Source organism: Phyllobates terribilis, unplaced genomic scaffold, assembly GCF_046119375.1.
Source record: "Phyllobates terribilis strain yellow unplaced genomic scaffold, ASM4611937v1 Scaffold_9__5_contigs__length_417890890, whole genome shotgun sequence".
Lineage (NCBI taxonomy): Eukaryota > Metazoa > Chordata > Amphibia > Anura > Dendrobatidae > Phyllobates > Phyllobates terribilis.
Genome location: NW_027362769.1, coordinates 300,297,400 through 300,325,003, shown reverse-complemented (window position 1 = coordinate 300,325,003; position 27,604 = coordinate 300,297,400). Strand labels below are relative to the sequence as shown.

The 27,604-nt window shown below is 41.6% G+C and overlaps 1 protein-coding gene across 1 annotated transcript in view; it reads right to left on the bottom strand.

The window, feature by feature from the left end:
• Window positions 1-27,604, bottom strand: part of DHRS7B (dehydrogenase/reductase 7B) — a 70,237-nt gene that overhangs the window by 8,765 nt on the left and 33,868 nt on the right. The window contains exons 4-6 of the mRNA XM_073647908.1: window positions 18,454-18,664; window positions 14,992-15,084; window positions 11,660-11,812 (exon numbers count right to left, since the gene is read on the bottom strand). Of these exons, the coding sequence (XP_073504009.1) occupies window positions 11,660-11,812; window positions 14,992-15,084; window positions 18,454-18,664 (457 nt within the window). The remainder of the gene's footprint in view (window positions 1-11,659; window positions 11,813-14,991; window positions 15,085-18,453; window positions 18,665-27,604) is intronic.

Genomic DNA, 27,604 nt, shown 5'->3' with positions numbered 1-27,604 from the left:
TGTTCTCTCTGATCAGGGGAATCGTGGATCTGATGGATTCCATTTTGAATTTTTTGTACACCACTGAATTGTTTAATGACTTTAGATTTATAATAGTGCGGTAATCGCCTCCTGGCTTTTTTATCGAGAACAGGTTTGAATAGTACCCCGAAAACTGTTCGGCCACTGGCACCGGTATTAGAATCATAGAATCATAGAATGGTAGAGTTGGAAGGGACCTCCTGGGTCATCTGGTCCAACCCCCTGCTCAAAGCAGGATTCACTAAATCATCTCAGACAGATGTCTGTCCAGCCTCTGTTTGAAGACGTCCATTGAAGGGGAACTCACCACCTCTCGTGGCAGCCTGTTCCACTCATTAATCACCCTAACTGTCAAAAAGTTTTTTCTAATATCTAATCTGTGTCTCCTCCCATTTAGTTTCATCCCATTGCTTCTAGTCTTTCCTTGTGCAAATGAGAATAAAGATGATCCTTCTACAATGTGACAGCCCTTGACATATTTGTAGACAGCTATTAAGTCTCCTCTCAGTCTTCTTTTTTGCAAGCTAAACATTCCCAAATCCTGCAACCGTTCCTCATAGGACATGGTTTGCAGACCAGTCACCATTCTGGTCGCTCTTCTCTGAACTTGCTCCAGTTTGTCTATGTCTTTTTTAAAATGTGGTGCCCAAAACTGTACACAGTATTCCAGATGAGGTCTGACCAAAGAGGAGTAAAGACCGATAATGACTTCACGTGATCTAGACTGTATGCTTCTGTTAATACATCCCAGAATTGTATTTGCCTTTTTTGCTGCTGCATCACACTGTTGACTCATGTTCAGTCTATGATCTATTAGTATACCTAAGTCTTTTTCACATGTACTGTTGCTTAGCTCTATTCCTCCCATTCTGTATATGCTTTCTTCATTTTTATTGCCCAGATGTAGTACTTTGCATTTTTCCCTGTTAAAAACCATTCTGTTGGTTGCTGCCCACTGCTCCAGTTTATTTAGGTCTTTTTGAATCCTCTCTCTCTCTTCTCTAGTATTAGCTATCCCTCCTAGCTTTGTGTCATCAGCAAATTTAATCAGCTTACCCTCAATTCCTTCATCTAAATCATTGATAAAGATGTTGAACAATACAGGTCCCAGGACGGAGCCCTGTGGTACCCCACTTGAGACATTCATCCAGCTGGATGTGAAGCCATTTACAACCACCCTTTGAGTCCGATCACTAAGCCAGTTATGAATCCACCTAACAGTTGCCTGGTCCATTGCATACTTGGTCATTTTTTCAATAAGGATGGTGTGAGATACTTTGTCAAATGCTTTGCTGAAGTCAAGATATACTATATCTACAGCATTTCCCTGATCCACCCAGTCAGTGATTCTGTCATAGAAGGAAATTAAGTTAGTCTGACATGACTTGTTAGTTCCAAACCCATGCTGACTCTGGTTAATCACTTCATTCTTATCCATGTACTTACATACATGTTGTTTAATAATTTGTTCAAAGATCTTTCCTGGTATAGAAGTCAGACTCACCGGCCTATAGTTCCCTGGGTCCACCTTCTTCCCCTTTTTGAAGATAGGAACAACATTTGCTCTTCTCCAGTCTTCTGGGACTTCTCCTGTTCTCCAAGAATTTTCAAAGATTATGGAGAGTGGTTCTAAAATTTCTTCTACGATCTCCTTCAGTACTCTGGGGTGTAATTCATCTGGACCTGGAGACTTGAACTCATTTATGTTAGCTAAATATTCCCTCACAATCTTTCGGTTTACAGATAACTTGGATTCCTCTATTCCTTTAAAAGGACAGTGAAGATCAGTTGATGTTACATTTTCTTTCTGAGAGAAAACAGATGCAAAATAGGAATTAAAAAGTTCGGCCTTCTCAACATCCTCTCTTACCATTTCTCCATTTTCATCCTGTAAAAATCCTATAGCATCTTTGACTTTTCTTTTACTTTTGACATACCCCCAAAATCCTTTTTTATTGCTTTTGACATCTCTTGCAAGCCTTAATTCATTGTCAGCTTTAGCTAACCTGATACGTGCCCTACAGGATCTGCAGACTGCATTATAATCTTCTTTAGATATGCCTCCCTCTTTCCATTTAATAAACATTTCTTTCTTTCTGTTTAGCATGTGTTTAAGTTCTGTGTTCATCCATCCTGGTTTCCTTAAATGCTTCCCATTCTTCCTACTTTTCGGGATTGTTAACGATTGTGCTTTGAGAATCTCATTTTTAAAAATTTCCCATCCTTCCTGGACATTTTTGTCCTTAAGGACATCCAGCCATTGGATCCCTCCTATTCTCTTTCTGAGTCTCTTAAAATCTGCCTTTCTAAAATCTAACCTTGAAGTTTGAGTCTTCACATGTCTTCCTCCTCTAGTTATCCAAAATTCTATAATAGCATGATCGCTGCCTCCTAGGGTCCCAGCCACCTTTACCTCCTCAACCATTTCCTCCCTGTTTATAAGGATTAGATCCAAAGTAGCAGATCCCCTTGTTTTCTCCCCTACCTTTTGGAAGATAAAGTTGTCAGCAAGAGAGGATAAGAATTTGCTTGACCTGTTAGTTTTACTTGAGAGAGATTCCCAACAAATGTCTGGATAGTTGAAATCTCCCATGACCACTACGTCATATTTTTTGGAGAACTTGGTCATTTGATACATAAAGAGTTCATCCATATCTTCAGCTTGCCCAGGTGGCCTGTAGTAAATGCCTACAATGGTGTCCTTTCCGTTTTTCTCTCCTTGTATTCTTACCCAAACAGTTTCCACAGAACTCCCAGTCTCTGAAGCTTCAATCTCTGTGCAGATATACGCTTTTCTAACATACAATGCAACACCTCCTCCTCGTTTATCAAGTCTGTTTCTTGCAAATAAGTTGTATCCTTTTAGCCTTTTATTCCAATCATGTGTATCGTCCCACCAAGTTTCAGTGATTCCAATGACATCATATTCCTTTTGCTGCATTAGTAGTTCCAATTCTCCTTGTTTGTTGCCCATGCTTTGTGCATTTGTATAAAAACATTTTAGTTTGTTATTGGTTTCTCTTCCTCCCATATTTTTATTATTTAAATTGTTTTGTCTTTGTTCTTCTTTTCCACTTCCAGTAGCAGAGATCTCAATAGTATTTGTCAGCTGTATGGCTTTTTCTGGCCTTTTGCTTCCCTTCCCACATTGTTCTAGTTTAAAGCTCTTCTGATGAGTGTAGCAAGGCGACTTCCAAATACATGTTTTCCAGTCTTCGTAAGGTGCATCCCATCTCTAGCAAGTAGTCCATCGTATAGGTAATTCATTCCGTGATCCAGAAATCCAAATCCTTGTTGACGGCACCATCGACGTAGCCAGTTGTTCACCTGTAGAATCTTATTCCACCTCATTGTTCCATGGCCATCCACTGGGAGGATGGATGAGAAGACCACCTGCGCTCCCAATTCTTTCACTTTCTTGCCTAAGTCTTCAAAGTCACTGCAGATGGTTTCCAGGTCCTTTCTTGCGGTGTCATTTGTCCCCACATGTATTAGCAGGAATGGGTAGTGATCTGTAGGTCTGAAGAGTCTTGATATCCTGTCAGACACATCTTTAATTTTTGCTCCTGGAAGACAGCACATTTCTCTTGAGGTTATGTCTGGTCTGCAGATAGCGGCCTCTGTTCCTCTTAACAGGGAATCCCCCATAACCACCACTCTCCGTTTTTTCTTCACAACATTCTTCTTTCTCCATCCAGGAGGATTCTGAGGGCTTACAAGGTTATTCATTGCTGGCAAAGTCTTATTTTGCTGTATTTCTTCATGGTTCTCCTGCGTGAGAGCCTGGTACTGGTTCCTGAGCAGTATGGGTGCTGACTGCCTCTCGATCCTCCTGCTTCTGTGGGTCACATGCTTCCATTCCTCTGTTTCATCAGGTGCAGTTCGAATTACTACGCCTGCAAGTAACAGCTTACCGACATCTGTCCGTAATTTCTCCTGGACTAGTGGAGACTGAGCAGACGTTAGATGGAATCTCTCTTGGGGAACTTTTACCATCTCGATTTTGTACCCATCTGAGATTAACTGGAGTATCCATGGATTGCTGGATACCCCCCGACCATGCTCCCAGAAAATGTTGGAGTCTCCCTCCTACTCTCATGGCGTCATTGTCTACGCGAGCTATTTCCCGTACCAGAAAAGGAATTCCTACTTCTACCACCCTTTTGGTAGCTCCATCTACCCGATTTTCCCTTTCCAGTGTATTCCGATTTCTGTTGGGGACGTGGTCTCTGAAAGGATGTTATTTTCCTGAGTTTTCCTCTGGAAATCCCTTCTTTTCGTCCGAGGCCTTTTCCATCATATCATCTAGAACAGGACCAAACACTCGGAGGCCAGAAAAGGGGATGGAGCACAATTTGTTTTTGGACTGGTTATCTCCAGACCAGGTTTTTAGCCATACTGCTAGCCTGGCTGCAGTAGATAATGCGTCATTTCTCGCAGCAAACCTAATTGATTCGGCTGAGGTGTCGGCCATAAACTCTGTTGCCATTCTTAGCAGAGGGATGGAGTCTCTGATCTCCTCTCTGGAAGTTTTGTTCCTCAGATGGTCTTCCAACTGTTCCAACCAAATGATCATGGATCTTGCTACCGAGGTTGCTGCAATGTTAGTTTGTTTTAATTACCGCAGCTGCAGTTTCCCAAGTTTTCTTGTCTTTTCTTGTCAGCTTTCCTGTCCATAGGGTCCTTTAGGCACGACGAGTCCTCAAAGGGGATCGATGTCTTTTTTGTTACTCTAGCTATTGGGATATCAATCTTTGGGATTTCTTCCCACAGCTTGATTTCCTCTGGCTCAAAAGGCAAAAGGGATCTGAAACTTCTGGGAATTACGTTTTTTTCTCCACCTCCTTCCATTCCTCTAAAATCATAGCTTTAATGTGATTGACAGGGAATACTCTGCTCATTCGGGTTCTCAACCCTCTGAACATATTCATCTTGTACTGAGGAGGGTTGGAGGGTGTCTTCCACTTTCATAGTGTTCCTTACTGCCGATAAAAGTGGTTCAGTGTTTTCCCAAGAAAAGAGATATTTCTTCCTTTCTTCTGGGGAAACTGAAACAGATCCCTCCCTTTCGTCCTGTTCAGGATTGGAGTAAACTGATAGTTCTTCCTTCTCCTCTGAGCTAGATTCCATCTCCTACCGGGGTCTCTTTTGCCCAGGTCCGGGTTGGGAAGTTTGTGCGGGGATCATATTTGCGACTGAACTTTGGACCTCCTCTATTATGGATCTTATGTCCGACATGAAGGAGAAATGTTCATCCCTGACTACTTGGGCAATACAGTCGGTACATAATTGCTTCCCATATGTGTACGGTAGCTTCAGGTTACAGATGGCGCATATTTTCCCTTTTTTCTTAGGGGTTGATGACGTTGTGGGTTTTTTAGAACCCTCCTTGTCCTAAAACAACAAGGGATCATATAGTAATAACCTACAGATAGTAGTAGGTAACCTAGACCAAGAAACTCCCCTTAACTCACATTTACCAGGGTTTCTGCTGGCATATCAGGGCGACCAGTGGTTAATCCTTCCATGGCTGGTGTCCAGACACAGTGATACCTCAGATGCAGCCCCACAGTTAAATAGCCTGTCTCACCTGTCTTCCATCTGCATCGTCAAAATGTAGGCGTTTCCCCTTTAATTTCAGGTTGGCACCCTTTTTTTAAAAGCAGACCGGAACGGGAAGTGCGTTCCAGCGTGGAACGCACGCCGGTTACTAGAAGCAGGCACTCCACTGCCCCAGTAACCGGAAATGCTGCTCACTCCTTCTCCCCTGCGCACATAGGATCGTGCGCAGGGCTGCAGCGGCATGGACCCAGAGCCCCCTTTGTGGGGGAAGCCGGTCCACCTCGGGAGCCACCTGCTCAACCGGCCAGGCTGAGGGACCCCTTGTCAGGCGGGGTGTTGGCCTCCGGACCGCGGCAGAAGGAAGGGGAGGAGTGCGAGGACCCTATCCCAATCCTCCCGCGTCTGGCTTCAGGAACTCCTGCTCACTGGAGGTAAGATCTTCTGCGTCCTGTCTCCGATAGGGACAGGAAAATCACTGAAGGTATGGGTGGAGGGGGGGGGGACCTTTTAAACTCTTCTGTGTTTCCTGTCCCTATCAGAGATATGAAGGACGTCCTCCCGAGGGTGCTGTCAGGAGGAACGTCCTGGAAACATCCATTTACTCCTCTATCCAGCCACGTTGGAACCATCTCACATTGAAAATGACTGTGGACCAGTCTATCTCTCAGGGAATGCCTTCTATAGTAGGTAATCTGAGGAACGGGTGCAATCTTATCCCGTATGTCATCATCCATCAAGAGGATTGGCTAGTGTTTTTGGAAAACTGTTTTTACCTGTTGTGATTTATTAGAAAAGCGTGTTATGTATCGTACTGTGGATCCCTCTTCCCTTTTTAGTTTAGGGACAAGCAATCGCCCTTTCTTTCTTTCTCAAGGGATTCCCTGTAGGCTCCCTTAAGCACCTCTTTTGAGTAACCCCTCGCCAGGAACCTATTTTTCAGGTCAAATACCTGTTTTTTGAAGCCACACATTTAAGAGCAGCTCCTTTTAATCCTCAAGTACTGCCCTTTGGGGATACCTCTCCCACCTCAATAGAGAGTTTGTGGAAGTAGTTCAAAGTTCACCCTTTGAGATTTTTGGACAAACACATTCAGAAACGCCAATTCCACCACATTCACCTCATAAGTAAAACCTAGACCAATGGGGTTCAAGTTGAGTCCAGAGACAAATTCTCCTAAGCCCACTGTGGTGCCTCTCCAAATCACGATCACGTTGTCGATATAGTGTAGCCACATCACGACATTGTTAGGGAATTTAGGTTCACTGGAGACTATTGTTTCCTTCCACCAGCCCAGGAGCAGATTGGCGTATGAGGGAGCAATGCCCCTGGGCTGGTGGAAGTACTCCCCATCAAAGGTGAAGATATTATTTTCAAGGCAGAACTTTAACGATCTAAGCGTAAAGTCATTAAGCCTCGAATACTGTCTCACTCTGGATCTCAAGTGGTCCACAGCTTTGATTACATACTTGTGGGGGATTGAGGAGTACTCCACCTCCACATCAATGCTACCAAGAATCATTCCAGGTTCCAATACAATTCCACCCAGATCAAGAAGATCTGCCGTATTGCGCACATAGGTGCAACCACAAATCGTCTAAGTATTTTGTCAACATACCTATATTTTGTGTGAGACTATTTACCTCTGACACAACTGGCCTCCCCCTCAGGGGGTTTGAGCCTTTGTGAATCATTGGTAAACAATAGAAGGTAGCCATTACAGGATAAACTGACACCAGAAAGTCCCTCTCATTTTTGTCAATCACCTTATTCAAGAAACCCCATGTGTATTCTGATGTATATTTAGTTTTAACATTAGCACTTGGCACTTTATTTTATTATATAATAATTAGAAGTTACGTTTTAATCAGATTTTTTTACTGTAACGTGACTATGAAATGATTTTTAAAAATATGAAAGAAAACAAAAAAAAAAAAAGTTTAATTTTGCCCCATTAAAAAATAAAACAATTAAGAAGAAAATACACATATTTGGTATCACTGTATTTGTAAAAGTCTAATCTATCAAAATATAAAACAAATTAATTCAATTGGTAAACAGCATAATGAGAAAAAAAAATCAAAATGCCAGAATTATGTTTTTTTGGTGGCCACAACATTGCAATAAAATGCAATAAGAGGCTATCAAAACATTGTATCTACCCCAAAATGTTATCAGTAAAAATGTCAGCTCAGGGCGCAAAAAAATAAAACCCTCGTACAGCCCCATATCCCGAAAAATGAAAATGTTATGGGTCTCGGAAAATGGCGACTAAAGCAATAAAAAAAGTTAATTCTTTACTAATTTTTTGTTTTCTACAACTTAAAATTAATAAGTAAAAAAAAAACTATATACAGGTGCTTCTCACTAAATTAGAATATCATCAAAAAGTTCATTTATTTCAGTTCTTCAATACAAAAAGTGAAACTCATTATATAGAGTCATTACAAACAGAGTGATCTATTTCAAGTGTTCATTTCTGTTAACATTGATGATTATGGCTTACAGCCAATGAAAACACAGAAGTCATTATCTCAGTAAATTAGAACACTTTATTGCAACACCTTGAAAAATACTTTTAAAATCCGAAATGTTGGCCTACTGAAATGTACAGTTAGGTCCATATATATTTGGACAGAGACAACATTTTTCTAATTTAGGTTCTAGACATTACCACAATGAATTTAAAACAAAACAATTCAGATGCAGTTGAAGTTCTAACTTTCAGCTTTCATTTGAGGGTATCCACATTAAAATTGGATGAAGGGTTTAGGACTTTCAGCTCCTTAACATGTGCCACCCTGTTTTTAAAGGGACCAAAAGTAATTGGACAGATTAAATAATTGTAAATAAAATGTTCATTTCTAGTACTTGGTTGAAAACCCTTTTTTGGCAATTACTGCCTGAAGTCTTGAACTCATGGACATCACCAGACGCTGTGTTTCCTCCTTTTTGATGCTCTGCCAGGCCTTCACTGCGGTGGTTTTCCGTTACTCTTTGTTTCTGGGTCTTTCTGTCTGAAGTTTAGTCTTTAACAAGTGAAATGCATGCTCAATTGGGTTGAGATCAGGTGACTGACTTGGCCATTCATGAATATTCCACTTCTTTGCTTTAATAAACTCCTGGGTTGCTTTGGCTTTATGTTTTGGGTCATTGTCCATCTGTAGTATGAAACGACGACCAATCAGTGTGGCTGCATTTGGCTGGATCTGAGCACACAGTATGGCTCTGAATACATCCGAATTCATTCGGCTGCTTCTATCCTGTGTCACATCATCAATAAACACTAGTGACCCAGTGCCACTGGGAGCCATGCATGCCCAAGCCATCACACTGCCTCCGCCCGCCGTGTTTTACAGATGATGCGGTATGCTTTGGATCATGAGCTGTACCACGCCTTCGCCATACTTTTCTCTTTCCATCATTCTGGTAGAGGTTGATCTTGGTTTCATCTGTCCAAAGAATGTTCTTCCAGAACTGTGCTGGATTTTTTAGATGTTTTTTATCAAAGTCCAGTCTAGCCTTTTTATTCTTGATGCTTATGAGTGGCTTGCACCGTGCAATGAACCCTCTGTATTTACTTTCATCCAGTCTTCTCTTTATGGTAGATTTGAATATTGATACGCCTACCTCCTGGAGAGTGTTGTTCACTTGGTTGGCTGTTGTGAAGGGGTTTCTCTTCACCGTGGAGATTATTCTGCGATCATCCACCACTGTTGTCTTCCATGGGAGCCCAGGTCTTTTTGCATTGATGAGTTCACCAGTGCTGTCTTTCTCTCTCAGGATGTACCAAACTGTAGATTTTGCCACTCCTAATATTGTAGCAAATTCTCGGATGGGTTTTTTCTGTTTTTGCAGCTTAAGGATGGCTTGTTTCACCTGCATAGAGAGCTCCTTTGACCGCATGTTTACTTCACAGCAAAACCTTACAAATGCAAGCACCACACCTAAAATCAACTCCAGGCCTTGTATCTGCTTAATTGAGAATGACATAATGAAGGGATTGCACACACCTGTCCATGAAATAGTCTTGGAGTCAATTGTCCAATTACTTTTGGTCCCTTTAAAAACAGGGTGGCACATGTTAAGTAGCTGAGACTCCTAAACCCTTCATCCAATTTTAATGTGGATACCCTCAAATGAAAGCTGAAAGTCTGAACTTCAATTGCATCTGAATTGTTTTGTTTAAAATTCATTGTGGTAATGTGTAGAACCAAAATTAGAAAAATGTTGTCTCTGTCCAAATATATATGGACCTAACTGTATGTTCAGTAAATGCACTCAATACTTGGTCGGGGCTCCTTTTGCATCAATTACTGCATCAATGCGGCGTGGCATGGAGGCGATCAGCCTGTGGCACTACTGAGGTGTTATGGAAGCCCAGGTTGCTTTGATAGCAGCCTTCAGCTTGTCTGCATTGTTGGGTCTGGTGTCTCTCATCTTCCTCTTGACAATACCCCACAGATTCTTCATGGGGTTAAGGTCAGGCGAGTTTGCTGGCCAATCAAGCACAGTGATACTGTTGCTTTTAAACCAGGTATTGGTAGTTTTGGCAGTGTGGACAGGTGCCAAGTCCTGGTGGAGAATGAAATTTCCATCCCCAAAAAGCTTGTTGGCAGAGGGAAGCATGAAGTTCTCTAAAATTTCCTGGTAGATGGCTGCGCTGACTTTGGTCTTGATAAAACACAGTGGACCTACACCAGCAGATGACATGGCTCCCCAAACCATCACTGATCGTGGAAACTTCACACTAGACCTCAAGCAGCTTGGATTGTGGCCTCTCCACTCTTCCTCCAGACTCTGGGACCTTGTGGAGTGTGTCAAAGACTGCCTTCTGGACATCTGTCAAGTCAGCAGTCTTCCACATGATTGTGGAGCCTACTGAAACAGACTAAGGGACCTTTTTAAATGCTTAGGAAGCCTTGTGCAGGTGTTTTTTGTTAATTATTTTGATTTACTGGGATAATGACTTTTGTGTTTTCATTGGCTGTAATCCATAATCATCAACATTAAACAGAAATAAACACTTGAAATAGATCACTCTGTTTGTAATGACTCTAAATAATATAGGAGTTTCACTTTTTGTATTGAAGAATTGAAATAAATTAAGTTTTTGATGATATTCTAATTTAGTGAGATGCACCTGTATGTTTGGTATCTGCATACTCTCGTACTGACCTCGAGAATCATACAGTCAAGTCAGCTTTACCATATAGTGAACTTGGTAAAAAAACAAAAACACCAAAACACAATTGGGGAGTTGCACTTTTTTTTCAATTTAAATGCACTTGGAATTTTTTTTCCCGTTTTCCAGTAAACTATGTGGTAGAATGAATGGTGTCATTAAAAAGTACACTTTATGTACTATGTCCTATGTACGAAAAAAAAAAAAAAAAAATATATATATATATATATATATATATATATATATATATATATATATATATATATATATATATATATATATATATATATATATATATATATATATATATATATAATATATATTGCTCTGGGAAGAAGGGGAGGAAAAAATGAAACCAAAAAATGGCCATGTCATGAAGAGGGTAAAGATCCAAATGGGGACCATAGGCAGAGAAGAGACTTGTCCAGTTCAGCCCCGGCCAGCTTCTCCCCACACCACTCGAGTTGATTGACATGTCTTTACCGTGTGTACATGGGGAGAGACCTGTCAATCACTTGGAGCGATCCTGGGAGAAGCTGGCAGAAGACCTTTGAACCATGCTTTTTCAGGAAAGGTAAAGTGTTTCACAAAAAAAAAATACCTGGCTACTATTGTGCAGCCTGGATCTGATTCCTGTGGCTTGTGGTTTGGGCAGCATGAATCTATTGACAGTTTCCCTTTAAAATAGCTTGATTACTAGCCTAATATAAGGTTCAATGGTCAAAATGAAAAAATCCTGAAATTTTGCAGCTTTCTTCAATACAGATATAAATATAGAAAATAAAATAATAAAAACAGACATGGCTAAAGAACTTGTTTTAAAAAATAGATCATATGACTAATTGCACATTCCGTTTAAAGACAAAGAGATTTTGCTTAAAAATGACTACTTACCTCCATATGTGGACCCATCATCAGTCACAGCATTAAGCGACAAGTTAGTTTGAATATACCCAGGGCTTACAACAGTGACTGCAATGTCATGTGGCACCATCTCAGCTCTCAGGCAATCAAAGAAAGCCTGCGTGGCATGTTTAGATGCTGAATCTGTGGACAAAAAGTGCATTTTACTCAGACAATGGTTGCACCAACATCAGGGCAGTGGTGGCTGATGGCGCACAATGACCCATACCATATAAATGGCTTTGTCCTCCTCCCCTGCACAACCCATCTACCATAAGTGGACATGGTAAAGTGATGACCAACTGTTTCTACCATTGATGGTCACATTAAGTTGTTTAGCTTTCCTACTTTCCTTTAAGTAAAATATCCATGTTTTATTTAATTCTAATAAAAAAAACATATAGAATTATCACCCAGAAAAAAAGAAACCCAGATATTTAGTGACCCCCTATCCCAGGGATTGAGAGGGTGGTCATTTGGTTAAGATACATCGATGACATTTTCATGATATGGAAAGGAACTGAGAATGACTGTGAGCTTTGTGGAAGGGCTGAATGTGAACGATATGGGTCTACGATTCACATATGAAATGAATCGAGAAAAGCTAGCATTTCTTGATGTCCACATCCAAAAAGGGGAGAACGGCGAACTAATCACAAGCACGTTTAGAAAACCAACTGCAACTAATTCCCTTTTGAGATGGGACAGTGGACATCCTGCCCCACTCAAGAAGGGCATCCCAAAGGGACAGTACTTGAGGATACGCAGGAATTGTTCTAATATTAACAAATTCAATGAACAAGCAGATGATTTGAGACAGCGTTTTTTAGAAAGAGGTTACCCTAGGGGGATTTTGACAGAGGCATATAAATCCTCCTTGATTAAAGAGCGAAAAGATCTCCTCAGACCAGCTGTAAATAACAAACTGGAGAATAAGTCTAGATTGATCACTAGATTCTCAAACCGTGCTAATGACATTAGAGAAATTCTCAAACGTCATTGGCCAATTCTGCTAATGGATGCGGACATTAATGAAAGTATACATGACATCCCCCAAATTACCTTCCGGAAGGGTCGATCATTAAGAGATAGACTAGTCCATAGCCATTACAAACAGCCTCCTCAGACAACATGGTTGGAAACAAAAATGAAGGGTTGCTATAAATGTGGAGATTGTATAGCATGCAGATCGGTGAAACAAACAAAATTTTTCATGAGTAATAACACAAAAAGGGAATACAACATTAGGCATTTCATCAATTGTCGAAGTGTAGGTATAATCTATAAAGCAACGTGTGAATGTGGGGCCGAATATGTTGGAAAGACGAAAAGGGAATTTAGGAAGAGAATCAGGGAACCCATTCGTGACACCATAAATAAGAGAAATACCCCTATCGCCAATCATTTAAACAACTTTCATGGAGGAAATACTGATAAAATAACATTTGTGGAGACTGATAAGATTCCTTCCCCCCAGAGAGGGGGCGATTGGGATCCTACAAAAAGAATCCAAATGGATCTTTTGGTTAAAAACGGTACAACCAACTGGACTCAATGAACAACTATCCTTCATCCCTTTTCTCTGAGATTATAGGTGAGAGAATAGGAGTGAAATTTAGGGCCACTACGTAGGTCCCCTAGGTTGCCAACCTCCGCATGAGGTAGGTGACAGTATAGGAAAGGAATCACAAGTAAGGAAATATTTAGACCCCCTTATCTTATTCCCAAGAAAATCTCCCTCACTGTTTTTTCCTCCGTTTTACACTATCCCCTTATTGTTTGTCGGACATGCGAGCTCAGGGCCCCCACCCCCTATATTTTCAATTGCTTAATTGATTTTTGATGAACTATTGGGTGTAAAACCTCACTTTGGTCCTATATTCATGTATGTATGATTGTTGCTATTGACAGGAACTTGCACATGCTTATATAGAAAAGGTCCTGTTAGGAAGAACAGTTTCCTCTGACCTTTGAGTACTACTCAATATATTGGGGATAGGGAAACACCTTGAGGGTGGACTACACCCTACAATATAACCCCTCAGTACATTCTCCAACATAAATGTGCCCTTTGGGGTGGTAGGCATGACCCTAACCCCGTAAGCGCAGGCTCCGAGATCTATGTGACGGTTCTGGAACGTGGTGCGTTCCACTTCGGAGCTTGCGTTCCACGGGCCGGATATACGTCACAGAGAAACCGGAAGTGACTTGGAAAACCGTCTGCGACTTGGAATACCGGCCGCGAGTGCATGTGAAATAGGAGACCTTGCGCTCCAGCGTGCGTGTCAGGATACAGGCATGACTATGGAGAGCAACTCTATAGGGACACTAAATACCGGAAATGCATACCATATGGCAGGACAGGTGGTTAACATTTAAAATGTACGCAGTTCACCAACAGTGTCAGACATTCTTGGAAGATGGCATAAGGCTCCTGATGAATAATGAAACGTGTCGGGAGCCGAAGCACTGCATAATCTGCACTGACACCAATGAAGGAGACTTCAGGACAGATAAGTCTGCCTATATATATTAGAATTGGTGAAATGGTTTAAATTGTGCCAAACTATTTAATTGTAACAGAATCTATAGGCTGCTAAGAGAGTTTGACAAGCAGAAAGATGATGTACAAGTTATGACACTGCGTTTTGAGGTTCATAATTTTTCAGTATCTCATAAAACTGACAGTATGCCAAATCAATCGATTTTATTTGAGGGCTGCTAAAGACAAGTTTAATAAGCAACATGATTGTGTATTAATTAAAAGCAACAATCATGACATTATAATTTAGGATTATGGTAATTCTGTGTCTCGCAATTTTTTTGTCTGTTTGGTAAAAAAAAGGGGGTACAATATTCACTCTTATCCCCTGAATAAGTGGTTTAATAGGAGTGTTTGATGATTTATAATGCAAAAAGGACCCCCTATTCTAAAGAGCTCGAACTGGGGCATAATGAATTTACAATTATCAGTAACCTTTTCTGAGCCTCCTGTAGGAAACAGAGTATATGAATTGTAATTGCGCAGTCAAATTTAAAAACTTGGTTTCGTAATGGTATAAATCCAGGAATTTGTCTGTTCTTTTTTTCAGAGTGCATATACGCATATCTGATTTTTATATATGCACAGTGCACTTTTTTCTGGGTGATAATTCTATATGTTTTTTTATTAGAATTAAATAAAACATTGATATTCTTAACCTCTTGCTACTATTTCCTGATTAATAATTGAGGTTATCTATACTAGCTGAATTGTAAGCAAAACTATCCACTTTCCCTAGTTATAGATGCTCAGTATGTAGATTTGTTTCCTGCGTACTTACATGCCGATCTGAAAGGGATGCTTATTTTCCCCTGAACACTACTGATTGCAACGATATGTCCTCTCTTGTTCTTGATCATTGATGGCAGAACAGCTTTATGGAATACAAAATTTGTAAAACAACAAACATAAAAAAATTACAATAAAATATTTTACAGTTACACAAAAACTGTGTATTTCATAACACGTTAATGAACCTTAACCCTTTCAGTATGCAGCTATTTTGGGGACAAATGAATACATATAACTTGCTGAAAAAAACATTATACAGTATAATCTAAAAATTTTTAACTTTATTCTACAGGTCGGTACAAGTATGTGAATAGCAAATTTTATATATTTTTTCTTTTTATGTTTAGCTTCCTTTGTGTTGCCATATTGTGAGAGGCCTTTTTATTTTTTCATCAACCAAGCAATTTGAGGACTTGTTTTTCGAGGGGTGAAAAATCACAGCAGAGAAACTCCAATGAGACGGGTGTAAGGTGTATAGTTTCTCCTTCGGAGAGCCAACGGACACTTATAGGCCATGCAATGCTCCCCTCGAAACTTAAATGTACAAATAACATCTTCAAAGAGAAAGAGGTCAGGCCACATGACTTGGGAAAAGGCAAACCAGAAACTTCATTTGCAGACACGTGTTCGGGGTGCATGGCCTATAAGTTTCTTTACACCAACTTGACATTCTCCACAAGCTTTACCCCATAAACCACATGTCAGAGGCCCCTCGCCCACCTAACCAGTTCTCCAGTTTTGCATTGATGAGGAGGGCAACATCCCAAAACATGTCTGCAAATGGGGTTTGGCTTCTTATACTACTTCATGTTGCTAAGTCCAATAGTGACTTTTAGGAGTTCGTATTCTCTTCCTTTTTGAAGATGCTATTTGCGTACAAATGAGACACTATTGTGATCCCCTACACCCAATTCCTACATAAATATACATACACACTAGGAAAGGTTTTGAGAAGGAATAACGAGCACTTAATCCACTAGGATAGAGAATATGGTGTTTTCATCAGTCACGTTCTCAGATGTTATTATCAGCTTCCTTTTACCTAAGAATTGGAATTAAATGGTATGTTCTATTAGTAACTTGGTATATGTATCTATTTATCCCAGAGTCTCTTTTTGTGTTTTTTAATATCTCCCTCTTATAGTGTGTGTGTGCATATTTTTTTAATTATTTTTATAGAGAGAGTAATTAAATACATATGCATGGATCCTATACATACTGTATTTGGGTGATCCAAGCCCTTTGTTATTAGTGGAGATCGTATTTTTGTTGTTTTCAAGGGATGAGCTGACATTTTCATTAGCGCATTTCGGGATTACATTGATTTGTTTTTGTTCCATTATTTTGGCTGGTGGATAAACAAACACAGCTATTCTGACATTTTTATTTACAGCATTCAAAATAATGGTAATATACCAGGATATTTTATAAGAGGAGCTTGAATGCCCATGTAATACATTCCAATACGTTGACAGGCATTTTATTAAACCCTGCCTAGCCTCCAAGCAGTTAGTGTTGGGATCAGTGTTCTTGCCGATTCCAACAGTTTCTCTGCCCTATGGGCTTCACCTGCTGAACGAGCGGGTTGTAGACATGTGATCAGTGTGAACTACACATCTGTCATGGCGCAATAACGAATCGGTCCCAATGATTGGTATATACAGGTGCTTCTCACTAAATTAGAATATCATCAAAAAGTTCATTTATTTCAGTTCTTCAATACAAAAAGTGAATTTCATATATTATATAGAATCATTACAAACAGAGTGATCTATTTCAAGTGTTTATTTCTGTTAATGTTGATGATTATGGCTTACAGCCAATGAAATCACAAAAGTCATTATCTCAGTAAATTAGAATAGTTAACAAAAAACACCTGCAAAGGCTTCCTACATGTTTAAAAAGGTCCCTTAGTCTGTTTCAGTAGGCTCCACAATCATGGGGAAGACTGCTGACTTGACAGATGTCCAGAAGGCAGTCATTGACACACTCCACAAGGAGGGTAAGCCACAAAACGTCATTGCTAAAGAAGCTGGCTGTTAACAGAGTGCTGTATCCAAGTATATTAATGGAAAGTTGAGTGGAAGGAAAAAGTGTGGTAGAAAAAGGTGACCAAGCAACCGGGATAACCGCAGCCTTGAAAGGATTGTTAAGAAAAGGGCATTCAAAAATTTGGGGAAGATTCACAAGGAGTGGACTGCTGCTGGAGTCATTGCTTCAAGAGCCACCACACACAGACGTATCCAGGACATGGGCTCCAAGTGTCACATTCCTTGTGTCAAGCCACTCATGACCAATAGACAATGCCAGAAGAATATTACCTGGGCCAAGGAGAAAAAGACCTGGACTGTTGCTCAGTGGTCCAAGGTGTTGTTTTCAGATGAAAGTAAATTTTGCATTTCATTATGAAATCAAGGTCGCAAAGTCTGGAGGAAGAGTGGAGAGGCACACAATACAATCCAAGCTGATTGAGGTCTAGTGTGAAGTTTCCACAATCAGTGATGGTTTGGGGAGCCATGTCTTCTGCTGGTGTAGGTCCACTGTGTTTTATCAAGAACAAAGTCAGCGCAGCCATCTACCCGAAAATTTTAGAGCACTTCATGCTTCCCTCTGCCGACAAACTTTTAGAGATGGAAATTTCATTCTCCAGCAGGACTTGGCCCTTGTCCACACTGCCAAAAGTACCAATACCTGGTTTAAAAACAACAGTATCACTGTGCTTGATTGGCCAGCAAACTCGTCTGACCTTAACCCCATAGAGTATCTATGGGGTATTGTCAAGAGGAAGATGAGAGACACCAGACCCAACAATGCAGACGAGCTGAAGGCTGCTATCAAAGCAACCTGGGCTTCCATAACACCTCAGCAGTGCCACAGGCTGATCGCCTCCATGCCACGCCACATTGATGCAAAAGGAACCCCGACCAAGTATTAAGTGCATTTACTGAACATACATTTCAGTAAGCCAACATTTCGGATTTTAAAAACATTTTTCAAGCTGTGGTTATAAAAGTATTCTAATTTATTGAGATAATGACTTTTGTGTTCTGATTGGCTGTAAGCCATAATCATCAACATTAACAGAAATAAACACTTGAAATAGATCACTCTGTTTGTAATGACTCTAAATAATATATGAGTTTCACTTTTTGTATTGAAGAACTGAAATAAATGAACTTTTTGATGATATTCTAATTTAGTGAGAAGCACCTGTACATCATAGAGCACCAACTGGTTGAAAGAAGCATACAGGGTTCGATGAATTTTTCAGACTGGGCATGGTTAGCCCTACTATCCAAGGGTGCCAATTTTAAGAAAGTATAAACAAGTACTGTAGTAGTTCTTTACATATAGAGATTTACTTATGTATATTTACAAGAAATGACAGCACTGAAAAAATAAATTCAATATATAATACTACTTACAACGTGGTCCAAATCTGTCCACTCACCTTTAGTCAATGCAACTGGTCCAAAATAGTTTGTGTCCATGATCATTCTGTCCACACTAACCTTGGTGTTCAGAATAGTGCCACGATAACTGATTCCTGCATTGTTAATTAGGATATCCACCTTTCCCACAAGCTGAAGAATCTCTTTGGCTGCATTTGCTACAGCCTCTACGTCTGAGAGGTCAAATATTACTATATGTGGCTTATGGAACTGTAGTAGAAAGAAAAATAATTTACAATTGTTAGATAGGCAGAGGGACAGTAATGTTTCCATATTTACTTGTATGCACATTCTGTAAAGAGGATCTGTCCGTGGTCGCCTAGCAGCTCTGAATAGTGCTTCAATTGACAGGGCTTGTTCTAGCTACTCCAAATATCAGGTCCCAGGGGAGCCTTGGGCTTCAATCTTTGATCCCTTGTAGCAAATCCATGCAGGCTAGGATTAAATCCTAGTTCTGAAGGCTTTAATTAGTACACCTGGCTATAACTCTGCATATAAACATGCTAGGTGTTCATCTAAGTCAGTCTGCTGGGGAAGTTGAGCAGACTGGATGGGTCTTGAATGTGAAGAGAGAAACAAGCCAGAATCTCTTTGAGAAGAGTTTGCACAGGTCATGTGCACCAAACTGAAAGCATCAGTAGTTGCTAAGGATGATAGTAGTTTTGCTTGACCGAACTTGGGCTAACTCAGTGGTGTCTGAAGTAGTCAGAGTCTATACTGTTTAGTTAGCGCCTGGACAAGGCTAGGTATTTATGTTTATGATTTTGGATTTTTGGTGCTGTGCAACCTGTGGAAAAGTAATAAAAACTGCACGTGTTGGACCAAAACTACATTGACTGTGTGAACACCATCTAAGGCCTAATGCCTTCCAGAGCAAGTGAATTACTACACCCTATACTGGGATGTGGACTTACAGTGGGGTCCTGGGTTAAGTCCTTTAAGTAGCTGCTGGCTTGGGGAGCAGGCTAGCAGGAATTGTAAGGTCAATGGGTCAAAACCAGGAGGGAAAACAAGGGACAAATTGTAAATCAGAAAAATTATCAGTAAACAGGCTGAGGTGAGGACAAGACTAACACAGGCTAAGCAGAAGCTGAACAACAGAAGTGAACCAGAGCTAGTACAACTACACTCCTTGACAGAAGTTATGTCGCTTATCCATTTTATGTAAATAAAAGCTTATAACCTGACGTTAAATTCATCCATTGGTTTTATAAATGACTCTTTTGAAAGATGAAACCCTCCCAAATTTGATTTAGGTTAAGAAAATAAATTGGCATCAATAGTGAAATATTGATCATTTACTGAACACAGAATGGTCAGATTTTGGCAAGACAAAAGTTTTGTCGTCCACAGAAAGTAATGTGATATTCAAACAAATAATTATCTTAAAATACAAATATATGTTGCATAACATTGGTGAATGAAGTTGTAGTGCTATTAGAGTCATATTTAATATTTTGTGTGACTTCCATGAGCTTGAAGGACTGCATCCATGCGGTTCAACAATGATTCATACAATTTATTAATGAAGTCATCAGGAATAGCAAAGAATGCCGTCTTACATGCCTCCCAGAGTACATCTAGAATCTTTGGTTTTGTCTTCCAAGCTTCCTCTTTCATCCTACCCCAAACATGCTCAATGATGTTCATGTCTGGTGACTGGGCTGGCCAGTCCTTGAGCACCTTGATCATTTTTGCCTGGAGGAACTTTGTTGTAGAGATGGATGTTGAGATGGAGCACAATCCTGCTGCAGAATTTGACCCCTTTTATGATTTGGAATGTAAGAGGTAGCTAATACTTCTTGATATTTTAGGCTATTGATATTGCCTTCCACCTTGTAAATGTTTCGCACACCCCCATACTGAATGTAACACAGACCATGATCTTTCCACCACCAAATTTAACTGTTTTCTCGGTGTATTTTGGATCCATAAGGGCTCCAGTAGGTCTACTGCAGTATTTGCGGTGGCTGTGGTGTAATTCTACTGAAGATTCATCAGAGAAATCCACCTTTTGCCACTTTTCCAGCGTCCATCTGTTTAGCAGGCTGTGGGACTTTGCAAATGCCACACGTTTTTTTATTTGCCTTTTGTTTAGTGCTGTCTTCTGGGCACTGATTCGACCATGGAGGTCATTTCGAGATAGAATCCTACAAACTGTTCTAGTTGACACAGGGACTTGAGGTCACCAGGCCTGTTGGAGCTCTGCTGCAGTGGAAGAGGGGCTTGTTTTGGATTTTCTAACCAACAAACGTTCCTTCTGAGCAGTTGTCTTGCGGGGTCTGCCGGACCTGGGCTTGTCAAACACATCTCCAGTCTCTTCAAATCTTTTTTTAATTCTTTGTACTTGACTGTGAGACACATTAAAGGTGCCAGCCACCTCAGCAGTGGATCTGGTCTTAAGCCTCTTGATAATCAAGGCTTTGGTCGCAGGGTGGATTTTTGGCATGTTGTCAGAGCTCAAGTTGCAGTTCAAGTGAAGGTCTGGGGTGCTGGGTTTCTTTTTATACACACCCACTAATTAACAGATTATTTACTGAGCACTGGTGAGGATGTAAACTAGGATTGGGTGCATTATATGACCAGGCAACAAAACTTTTGTCTTGCCAAAATCTGACCATTCTATGTTCATTTAACGATCAATATTTCAGCATTGATGCCAATTTATTTTCTTTACCTAAACCAAATTTGGGAGGGTTTCAGCTTTCAAAAGAGTAATTTATAAAACCAATGGATGAATTTGACGTCAGGTTATAAGCTTTTATTTACATAACATGGATAAGCGACATAACTAATCTCAGGGAGTGTATAACTTGCAGTGGGAGACAGACTCAGAAGTAGAAGATTCAGACCTGCCAATGGCAAAAATCTAAACTAAACTACTGTGCTAAGTAAGTATACGGCACTCCTGGTTAGCAGATGAAGTACCCAAGTGGTGTTCCAACACGTAGTAAAGCAAATAAGGAACTTGGCACTCAAAATTGCAGTGAGTGAAGTAATATTTTATGGGCAATCCATTGCCAACAGTGCTGTATTTTGTGGAATATAAGAACACAGCATACGACAATCAGTTCTGATGAAGGTGCAATTCTAGGACCGAAAAGTTAAAATAACTATATGGATTGCCAATAAAATATTACTTCATTCACTGCAATTTTGAGTGCCAAATAACTAGTAAGGAAATATATGCTTCCAGGCTGGGTGATACCACTAGTCACTGGAGTAGTGTAGATGCCCTTTATCTCCCAGCAACAGACGCGGAATATAAGCAAAGCATCATACCTCCGTTACTATCCCAAGACAATTTTTGTCTTAAAAACATCAAGGCAGATTTTTTTTTTTTTAGACCGTCTAAGACTTTCTTTTTTGTAGGACAGGCTTTACAAATTATATTAGCTTTCTATACATAAAATAGCTGCTTCCTAAAAGAGTTTATGTGCTTTCCTATTTTCAATTTTAGCTGCTGGCCTTTCAAAAGCTAATACTTTTTTAATATTCTGTCATCATAGCCATATAAGGGCTTCTTTTTTGCTGGATAAGTTGTCTTTGTATTATGGAGGGACGAGAATAAGTTCTTATTGGTACCATATTTTGGTACATACAACTTTTTGATTGCTTTTTATTCAATTTAATTTTGAAAGCAAAATGACTGAAAAGAGTTTTTATCATTTACATTCTTAGTTACAGCTTCACTATATGGGATACATAATGCGATATTTTCTGACCATATATCTGTAGCAAAATTTGTTTATTCTTTAGATTTTTTTAAATGCATTTACGTTCCGGTAAAAGGGGGACATTTTTCATTTTTATTTATACTTTTTTTTTTTTCAAAACAATTTTTAACTATTTCACACATCTCACTGAACATGCATGTGTCGGTAAAGTGACACCTACTGGACCATGGCTTACATTTACAGTTTTGGAATGGAGAGGGCACAGAACCAAAGGACAGTAGATCAGATCCCGCTGGTGACAAGGTCCAATAGTGTGTACAGTGTATTATCAATGTGTGGCGCCCCTGCGGGTTCAGTCGCCACAGAGGTACTGCATCTCACCCAGAGGTGTGGTATCTCACTCTCAGGTAAGGATAGAGTACTGCCCGGGACCCAAACACCTGCATTCAACACTACACTACTCCAGACCAGCAGGAGGGGTAAGATGCACTGCTGCGCTGCTGAGCCCTGTCCCTGGCTGGAGTGTGGGGAACCAAGAGAGGGGGAACCATGTAGTGGGTGTGGGTGGAGGAAGTAGTTTAGGGGAGCACTTCAGGAGTAGTACAAAAAGGGAAGCCATCTTGGGAGTTCAGTGCAGTTCAGAACAGAGAGTGTGGACAGTGAAAGGAGTAGGAGCTCTGCAGGAGCTCTGCTCAGGAGGAGCGGGCCTGAGTGAGAGAGGCCTAGGAGGTGAGACTGACTGAAGAGAGGAGAGGAGCAGGGAGGAAGGCTCCAAGAAGGAAAGAGGGGATCCTTGGGGTTCGGGAAGTGCTGAAGGCCACCCGTACGCCCGAATCTACCAGGACATGGAGGGATCGAGCCACAGAGGGGACCGGCCCCTAACTAGTGGGAATTTCAATATTCAGCTAGAAACCGGAGGCTTCTACATTTCCAGGGTGTCGTTGTCACAGCCGCAATTACTCGCCAAAAAGGTAGCCACACAGGATCCAGGCAACTCCAGGTTGCCTGTCAAGATCTGAGGTTACCGGCTTGGGACACTGATTGTGAGGCACAGGGCAGGAGGGTGAGAGCCAGCACAGGAAGACGACTGAAAAAGGCACACAGAAAGGGGTCCCGCTAAGTGCTCTTGAATTACCTGAGGGTTTGCTGAACCCCTCCCGTGGTGAACGCAGGACAACGTGGGAGGTTATAATCTGCAGTTGTAACCAGAAGCAACGTGTTAAACGTGAGTAAACCCTGAAGACTGCACCCACTGTGTGTGTGAATTATTGCTGCCCCATCATCCCCTGCACAACACTGCACAACAACATCTACATATTCTATATATTCAGCTCTGGCTGGGAATAGCACGTGTGCTGGGTCACGCGTGCAATAGATTTTAAGTGCAATAATTACAAGTGCAGTTAGACCATGGCCGGAAGCTGTTAATCCACTCTCCTCTCTTCTTCTTCACACAGGTATTTAATCCATCCATTTTAAGTGCAATAATTACAAGTGCAGTTAGACCATGGCCGGAAGCTGTTAATCCACTCTCCTCTCTTCTTCTTCACACAGGTATTTAATCCATCCATTTTAAGTGCAATAATTACAAGTGCAGTTAGACCATGGCAGTTGGACAGGGCAGGAGACAGGTAAGGTGCATAAAATTTTCATACAAACATGCTTCTTGGTCAGTCATAGTGCATTATGCATTAGTCTTATCAATCTGCTTTTTATTTGTTTTCACTTCTGCTTTCTCACAACTCACCCGCCCTTCAAAACATTCTGTGCACTCTCTCTATATCAGCCCCTCCCTTCTCCCCTCTCCCATGTATAACTCTGAGGCTCTACTGACATTCCTCACCCACTGCAAACCATCCTCTACCTCCATACAGCATTCAAAACGTTCATACAAATCATTAGACCACCTGATCTTTCTCTTCTTTCTCCTTTTACTAGTCGCAGGCGACATCTCCCCCAACCCTGGGCCCCCCTCCACTAGCGTACACCACTCTCCTCCAGCTACATATAGAAACCCTGCTAATCTTATTAACGTTCAGTGCATGCCCTCTCCTACTGATTTCCATTGCGCTCTCTGGAACGCACGGTCTGTGTGTAACAAACTAACTTACATCCATGATTTTTTCCTCTCTAATTCTCTTAGCGAGAAGGTTATCACAGAAACCTGGATTCAGCAGCTAGACACCACCGCTGCTGCTGCTCTCTCGTTTGGTGGGCTGAAATTTTCACATACCGCCAGACATGGCAACAGACAGGGTGGAGGTGTTGGTCTGCTCCTTTCCTCACAATGTGCTTTCCAGGTCATCCCCCCGGTTCCCTCACTTATGTTTCCTTCCTTTGAAGTCCACACCATCAGACTCTTTAAACCCTTCTCCCTGCGAGTGGCAGTCGTGTATCGCCCTCCAGGCTCCGCCCGCCAGTTCTTGGATCACTTTGCCACCTGGCTTCCTCACTTTCTATCCTGTGACATCCCCACCCTCATCATGGGCGACTTTAACATCCCCATCGATGACCCCCTCTCCCAATCTGCCTCTCATCTACTTTCTCTAACTTCTTCATTCCGTCTCTCACAGTTTACGAATTCTCCTACCCATGAAGACGGGAACACTCTGGACCTGGTTTTTTCCAGTCTCTGCTTGCTGGATGACTTTACCAACTTCCCTCTCCCGCTCTCGGACCACAACCTTCTCTCCTTCTCTGTTAAGAATTGTCTCCTCACCCGGGACACCCCCACTTACCACACTTATAGGAATACACGTACCATTAATACCCAGCAGCTTATGGACAATCTCCACACATCTTTAGCTCCCATCTCCTCCTTCTCCTGTCCAGACTTGGCATTGTCACACTACAACAATACACTGAAGAGCGCCCTAGATGAAGCAGCTCCTTCTACTCGCAGAAAGATCCGACACAGACAACGGCAGCCCTGGCACACGATGCAAACACGCTTTCTTCAACGTTGCTCGAGGTGTGCTGAGCGTCAGTGGAGAAAATCTCTTTTAGCAGAGGACTTCATCCACTATAAATTCATGCTCAAAACCTATAACTCTGCCCTTCATCTGGCCAAACAATCCTACTTCACCACCCTCATCACTTCAATGTCCAACAACCCAAAACGACTTTTCGAAACCTTAAACTCCCTCCTGAAACCTAAAGCACAGGCCCCCACCACCAACCTCAGCAGTGAGGATCTGGCCACTTATTTCTTGGAAAAAATCAACCACATCCATCAGGACATCTCAGCCCAATCTCCTCAGTGCCTGGATCCCCTTCCCTACTGCACTTCAAGCTCACTAGCCATCTTTGAGCCTGTCACAGAAGAAGAGGTTACCCAGCTCCTCGCTTCTTCTCGGCCTACAACCTGCAACAGTGACCCCATTCCTTCACATCTCCTGCAGTCCCTCTCACCGGTGGTCACCACTCACCTGACTAAAATATTTAACCTCTCTCTTTCGTCAGGTATCTTTCCCTCCTCATTTAAACATGCCATCATAACCCCTTTACTTAAAAAGCCATCCCTGGACCAGAAACTCCCAAGCAGCACGCCCGCTGCCTTGGGGTCATATTCGACACTAACCTTTCCTTTACTCCCTATATCCGATCACTCACTCGCTCTTGTCACCTGCATCTTAAAAACATCTTCAGAATCCGACCTTTTCTCACTTTGGAAACTGCTAAAACTCTTACTGTCGCTCTTATTCACTCTCGTCTGGACTACTGCAACTCTCTTCTGATCGGTCTCCCTCTTACCAAAATTTCCCCTCTCCAATCTGTCCTGAATGCGGCAGCCAGGGTCGTATTTATGTCCAGCCGCTTCACCGATGCCTCCACCTTGTGCCAGTCATTACACTGGTTACCCATTCACTACAGGGTCCAATATAAACTCATTGCTCTCACCCACAAAGCTCTCTACAGTTCTGCACCACCTTATATCTCCTCTCTCATCTCAGTCTATCGTCCTACACGTGCCCTCCGTTCCACAAATGACCTAATGCTAACATCCCCCATAATCCGAACCTCACACCTCCGTCTCCAAGACTTCTCTCGTGCTGCACCAGTTCTCTGGAATGCTCTACCCCAGACGATCCGATTGATGCCTAGCCCCGATGTCTTCAAGCGCGCTTTAAAAACCCATCTCTTTAAACAAGCCTACCACCTCAACTACTCAGTAAACTAACTTTCCCCTGTTCCCTCCTAAATACTATTCAGAATCTGCACCCTACTGTTCATCTGTTTCTACACCCTCCATGCACTCGATAACTGCACTCGGTAATTGAGTATTGCACTTTAACATACAGGCTGATGACCGGATCATACAGCTTTATATGATAATCCCGACTTATTATAATTGCCAGACCTGAAATAACAAGCACTTTCCACCTATTGTGTCCCCCCATTTCCATGTAGATTGTAAGCTTGCGAGCAGGGACCTCACTCCTGATGTAACTGTTAAACTGTCTCACCTTGTATTGAATTTATTGTTTGTACATGTCCCCGCTTAATTGTAAAGTGCTGCGGAATATGTTGGCGCTATATAAATAAAAATTATTATTATTATTATTATACCTCATCTATAATCACCACAGCAACGCCCTGGAGCTTAGCTCTACCTGTGGAGAGCTGAACCAACTCTGCTGCATTACCAACAGCTCCAGAGGACCTGCTCCGCAGCGGCGGCTCCATATAGCCGCATACCACAGGTGGCGTCACGAACATTAAATATAAAAACTATAATCATTTTCTTTAAAACCCCTTTTAATTGACCGCCCTGGGTCACGGACCAAGTCACCGCCACTGTGACATCTCCCCTAGCAACGACCGGCCCGGCTACAGAGTACCCCACGGCCCAGGGGGCGCGTCAAATGCGATCAAAAGATCACATGCTCAAGTCACCTTGTTGGACTAGTAAGTATTGTAAAAAAAAGTTTAAGTTTAAAAATCATTTAATAATAAAGGATCTTTTATATATACAGTATACTAAAAAGATACCTAAACCATCTAAAAAAGAAAAAATATTTACGACGTGTACTATAAAAGTAACGCAGCATTTATCTTGCTCGGTGAGCACCACAAAAAAAAACTTGAAAAAAAATGCCAGAATTGCATCTTTGTTTATCCCACCTGTAATGCAGCGACTTGCTGGCATTACGGTAATGGTCCAGGATGTGTTTTACCTGACCATGTACCTTCCCCCTCAGGTGACTGGTCAAATGACTGACATCAGCAAGGTCCTGTCAGTATGTATGTGTGTGCACGGGATGCATATATAAACCCTGCTTGATGGGAGACCGGTGTGTTCTGTGAGAGAGGCGTAAGGCCTGTTCCCGTGTGTGTGGGACACCGACCGTGTGAGGCCTAGTGAGGCCGAGTGAAGCCTGGCAACCTGAAAGATCGAGACTGGATCCTGTGTGGATGCTAGTGGCCTTGGAAGGCAGAGGTTTGAGGAAGAGTCCTGAAAGGCAGAGCCTGG